Source organism: Blennius ocellaris (assembly GCF_963422515.1).
Source record: "Blennius ocellaris genome assembly, contig: SUPER_5_unloc_1, whole genome shotgun sequence".
Taxonomy (NCBI): Eukaryota; Metazoa; Chordata; class Actinopteri; order Blenniiformes; family Blenniidae; genus Blennius; species Blennius ocellaris.
In genome coordinates, this window is record NW_027662315.1 from 1,629,001 (window position 1) to 1,635,000 (window position 6,000).

The 6,000-nt window shown below is 53.7% G+C and overlaps 1 protein-coding gene across 1 annotated transcript in view; it reads right to left on the reverse strand.

Annotated features, from left to right (window-relative positions):
- The window catches only part of LOC308130993 (filamin-A-like), a 98,156-nt gene that overhangs the window by 9,087 nt on the left and 83,069 nt on the right, over nt 1-6,000 (reverse strand). The window contains 4 exon segments of the mRNA XM_080521201.1: nt 4,799-4,972; nt 5,049-5,177; nt 5,277-5,417; nt 5,843-5,942. Coding sequence (XP_080377327.1) covers nt 4,799-4,972; nt 5,049-5,177; nt 5,277-5,417; nt 5,843-5,942 — 544 coding nt within the window.

Genomic DNA, 6,000 nt, shown 5'->3' on the forward strand with positions numbered 1-6,000 from the left:
CTTCACAGAGGAAATGGCCAGAAGGAATCCAGTCTTAAGCGTAACCCACTTTAGCTCTGCTTGCACCAAGGGCTCAAATGGTGGAAGGCGTAGTGTCTCCAGCACCAGGGGAAGATCCCGTGCTGGGGACCTCATGGCTCTCGGAGGATGCAACCTCCAAGCCCCTTTCCAGAAAAGGGACACCAGCCTGTGGCTACTAATCGTGCCATTGTTGACCATCATATGTCGAAAAGACATAGGCTCTTAGTGTTGAGGGAGAAAGCCCTTTGTCCAGAAGAGACTGGAGAAAGTCCAGAATAGTTGGCACAGGGCAGTGCACTGTGTCTTCCTCCCGCCTTGTACACCAGTCGGAAAACTGTTTTCATCTGTTCTTGTACTGGAGGTGAATAGTTAGCACACTCGTATTCATTATAGTGTATCTCGTGGGGCGGCAGAGACCCTTAAGAGCGGCTTGGGCCCCCCAGTGGCCAAAGGCACAGCTGAAAGCATTGTAGATTAGGGTGCCAGATCCGCCCTGCCAGCAGGGACAGGAGATCCCTCCTGACGGGAATGTGCCACGGTGCACCACGGCAGATGCTGTGCAACAGCGGGAACCAGCTCCTTCCTGACCAGAAGGGAGCTACAAGCAGGATCCTGTGGCCCTCCTGAAGGGCCCTGTGGAGTACCAGCCAAATCGGAGTAAACGGGAGGGAAAGCATACAAGAGGACATCTGGCCAAGGATGAGCCAATGCATCCTGGTCGAGAGGACTGGTTGTCTCAGCCAAGGAGAAGCACAAGGGCAGTGGGTCAACTGCTCTGATGTGTCCACCTCTGCTCTGCCGAACAGGCTCCGAATAACATTCACTACCTCCCGGTGGAGGTTTCTGATGGGAGAGGAAGTCTGCAAGGTGGTTCTGCTCTCCCGGTATATGCATCGCTCGTATACTGACCAAGCGGGGGGCTGCCCATGTGAGGAGCTCCCCTGCCACTTCCAGCAGTCGTGCAGACTTGGTACCACCCTGAAGATTTATGTGATGCACCCTTGATGTGTTGTCTGACCGCACAAGGAAATGCTTGTCCCTCAGGTGTGTCAAGAAGTACCTGAGAGCCACGTGAACTGCACGGAGCTCCAACACGTTGATGTGTGCACCTTGGTCCTCCACAGGCCACCGCCCATGGGCTGTCCTGCTCTGCCACACTGCACCCAACCCTGAGGGACAGGCATCTGTGGTAACTATCTCCCTGCGAGATGGAACAGAGCCTATAGGGATGCCACTGAGCATGTGAGCCCTGTCCCTCCACGGAGCTAGGATGCAGAGGCACTACTGTGAAACCTTGAGCTTCCTGCACCTTGACGCTTGGCATCTGAGTGGAAGCTGTGCATATAGGTCAGCCAGCAGCCCTCTACAAATAGGGCGAGCTGGTGAAGGATATCGTCCACATGGTGGGAAGACGGTTTTGCCTTCATTGTTACACTGTCCAATGGCACCCCAATGAAATTTGTAACCTGGGATGTCACCAAGCAAATCTTTTCCACATTCACCTTTTGCCCGAGTCGAGCCACATGGGTCAGGAGACACTTTGTGTCTTGGGACACCTGGGCATGGGATGGAGCACAGATGAGCCAGTCGTCCAGGTACCTCCAGGTACCAAGGGCTGCAAACACACACCTTGTGAAGACCCTTGAAGAGAGGGAGAGGCCAAAGGGCAGCACCCTGAACTGCCAGTGGTGGCCGTAGTATGCGAAGGGTAGAATCTGCCTGTGTTGCTGATTGGGACGTATAAGTACGCATCCTTGAGGTCAATGACGTCAACCAGTCCCAATGCCCCACCAGGACATCTGCTGTTGTCAGCATGTGGAAAGGTATGACCTTCATAAATGTGTTCAACCTGCTGAGGTGTAAGGTTGGGCAAAATCGGCCAATTTTTTTCGCACCAGAATATATGGTGAATAGAACCCTTTGTGACGTGCCTGAGGGTCTACAGCAGGGGTGGGCCATCCTGGTCCTCGAGGGCCGCAGTCCTGCACATTTTAGATGTTTCCCTGCTCAAACACACCTGTTATGATGAGGCTCTGCAGAAAGCTTGACAAGGAGCCACTAATTGCTGTCAGCTGTAGTGATGTGAGGAGACATCTAAAACGTGCAGGGCTGCGGCCCTCGAGGACCAGGATTGCCCACCCCTGGTCTCCAGGCTCGATGGTGCCTTTGGCCAGGAGGGCAGACAACTCCTGGTCTAATGCGAGAGCTTTTGCCGGGTCACTGATGAATGTCATTTTGACCCGGCCGGATGTGGGGGGCCGGTGGCAGAACTGAAGTTTGTACCCAGGGGTTAGAGCCGCCCACTGAAAAATACCCCACCGCCGGCCCCAAGGCTTCAATCTCTGTCCCCTTGGTCCCTCAGGGCTCTAGGGGGGGTGAAAGGCTCTGGAGCTCGAAATTGTCAGGGGGGGCAAGCGAGCAGAGCCCCAAACATCCCAGGCTGGTCTCTGTGTGGAACCCTGGGCATCACGACGACCAGTGGAGTGGGTTGTCGACGGCACGTGGGTGCGAAAAGCACCCGGGGGGCCCTAAGCCTGCTGGCCAGAGGAACCCCTGGGTGCGAAAAGCACCCGGGGGGCCCTAAGCCTGCCGGCTAGTGGTCTATCAGGAGAAGGCATCCGGCTAACCCCAGCAAGCTGCTGCCTGGTCTGCCCCGCCTGTATGGTTTGTTCCAGTGCTACTTGGGCTGCAGGACCAAATATCTCCCCTGGTTCCACTGGGAGGCTGCGCAGAATTCTCCTGGCTGCCTCTGTTAAGTTTGACTGGGACAGCCAAACCTGATGGTGAGCTTGGACTAAGATGGACATTATTCATCCAAGCTCTCGAGACATGAGCCCAAATGTCTCCAATGAGGCATCACAAAATGTAGCCGCATAGTCAGTCACACTTCTCTCCTGCAGTGAAGCTGAAAGGGCTAACATGAGGTGTGACAGGGAGTTCCCCTTGCAACCAGCACGAGCATCATAAGCCCTTACTGTCCCTCCAACAGGACTGCAACTCCTTCAGATAATCCTCTCAATGGGGACTAGCGAAGGCTGTGGGGGCAGGCCTGCGCCTGAAGAAGGCGCTTGCAGATGCTGTTTCTGCCTACTGTGGGACAGCCACGTGCAGCCGCTGTAGGGCCAGGCACATGATAGCGTGCATGGAGTTGTCCTCCACTTCAGTCCCTGAACTCTGATCTGAGGAGCGAGAGCCCTGCTCAGACATCTGGAGTCCCACATGTCTCAAAACCTCGCCAAAGCTGCCCAAGAGAGCGTATTGTCCTCTGGCAGAAGCACTGGCATCAGCCAGCAGGATCTCATCTGGGCCAATTCAGCGGACAGCTGCTCGACTTTAGAAGACAACGCTCTATGGTCGGACTTGACTTTCTTCCTGTAGGGGGCAGCAGCCGTAGCCTCTGCCCACCACTTTGAGCATGTCTGATGGGCCAGAGGTGGCTGGCCTGGTGGGAGGAGGTCGACATCAGCTACTGGGCTTTCCAACCCCGCCAACCCTTGCTGCCCGAGGCAAGTAGCTGCAGTTCATGCAGGGTTTGCCTGACAGCGCCTCTCGTAGGTGCTCAGGGCCAAGGCATGCAAGGCATGCAAGACATAGCTCGTGGCCATCCTCTGGCTGCAAAGAAGCCCCACAGGATGTGCAGATATGAGAGACATCCGTTGTAGTTGCACTGAGAAAACCCCTTGATCTCAGTCAACACAGCTCTTCCTTGCACAGCAGAGGGAAGAGGAGCGTACGCCCCATGTCTGGTATAACCTCGGCTTAGCCTGAGTGGGGATGCAGTAGACTTGGCGAGTACAAAAAACGTATACTGGGGAAGGGAGCACACACACTGCCTGCACAGTAGAGGCTCAAATATAATAAACTAAAAAACGACCACTGTACCGTGGTTCTTACTTATTAACAGAGGATGACAGCCGGTAATAGCAGGTGAGCTAGTGTAAGCAAACCCACCGCTGGGCTCTGGGTGCGTGCAAGTGACCCACCAGCAAACACATTAAGTCGGCTTGCTAACTGGGGAAGGCAGCGTGCACACTACCTGCACAGTCCAGGCCTAAATATAATAACCATAAAACAACCACTGCACTGTGGTCTCCCCCCTGGCGAAGCTAACGGAACCAAAACTATGCTGGGCTCTGGGTGTGCGCACGCGACCCACCAGCAAACAAATTAAGCCAGCTGACATAAACGTTGTGACTTACCTTGTCCAGCGTGTATCAGTGGGACCAAACACGAACCACATGCTGGGGGGCGGTGGCGCTCATGCGACCTTTGCCAACAAAGGTTGCGAACTGGTAAAGCTACCGCTATCAAAACGCGAAGGGGAATATTCAGTGCTTAAAGCACTGCAGGGATGAAATAGAAAGTGTGTTGCTCCAAGCAACCAATCAGAAATCAAACCCTATATAGTGTCATCGGGGGTTTAGCCAATCACAATCAAGGTAGGCTCCTCCCCCTTTGACTCCTCCCACAATTAGGCAGCTCTGCTCTGGCACATGGCACCACGAGAGGAAGGACTTCCTCCTCTTCCCATAGATGGGCATGTGTGGGCGGAGCCAGTCCAGCTCACACAGACACAGCAGATTCTGAACGCAGCTCCTAGGATCAATATTGTAATGGAGGAGAATCAAGGAGGAGCTGGAAACTTTGGACTGACCAGACCAGGAAGAGGAGGTGATCTGGATCAAATGGATGAAAAGCTCCATCTTCGACATGGAAACAGTGTGACTGGCACCCTGTCAGCCAATGAAAAGCTGGGATGACGGGTGCAGTGAGTTACCTGTAATCCTGGCAGAGAAGGGGCTTCCTGGGATGTGCTTGTCATTATACTTGACCAGGATGCTGTAGTCTCCCGGCAGCACAGGGAGGTAGGACACGGTGCAGGTCCCATCCTGGTTGTCCACACAGCTGATGTCGGCCTTGGACGGACCCTCGATGGCCAGAGAGAGGCCCCCTGTGAGGACGTGAAGGACCCTTTGGGTGAGGACCACGCGTAGCATGAAGTACAAGGCTGGAAGACTGACGATTACCCTCTCCAGCATCTTTGGTGTTGACAGTGAAGACCGCAGGCTTGTTGACCGTCCCGTGGATGAGGCCGGGGCCGTAAGCGCTCACATTGCCACTGTTGATGTAGTCCACATAGAACTGGAGGGGGCTTCCTGGAAAATAAAAGCAAAAGCATGGTAGGAGATGCAAAGCCTACATCTGTGAGAGCGGTTATGGGAAATTCTGAGCGTCACGCTGGTGCTCGGGTGTACCTGGGATGTGGAGGCCATCATATTTGATGTCCATTTCATGTAGGCCGGCCTCTGTGGGAGCGTACTTTACTGTAACTGTTCCATCTTTGTTGTCTGTGATGTCGGGTTTGGCAACCTTCCCGGAGGGCATCCTCACTTCCCCTTCGGAAGAGAGGTCAGAGGTCACCGAGGGGACTCGCACAGGTTACAGAGGACAAACCCCTTAAAAACTTCTTTCATGAAGTTTTTTTTCCAGACATCAAGAAGTATTGACAATTATTCATTTAAATGAAACTCAAATAGTCTGACACTTCTGACTATACTTCTTGACATTTCCATTCTTTTTTTCTTTTGTCTTGCTTTACGAAACTAATCACACTAATCCCCTTTGGGAAATGCCTTTTTCCCCACATTGACCCAACGGTGGGCAGCCGTGGGGGTCAAGGGTCAATTTCAGGGCCCCACAGTGGTCCCCTGTCTGCTGTAGAAATCAAAACTTGCGATCCAAACCTAATCAATGCTTTACAAAAAACGTCAGCTGGAAAAGGAAGTCTGTGACCACATGAAGGACTCCGGGGACAGTTTACCTGTGATCTCTCCTTTCTGGATCGTGAACGGGATGACCAGGTCAAAAGGTCTTAGCCCCGCCACGTCCAGGCCGTTCATCCCCATCGGACGCTCCGTCGCCTGTGGGAAGAAAAGTAGAAGATAAAAACTGTGGTGACGCAGCAGTGAGCAGGACAGA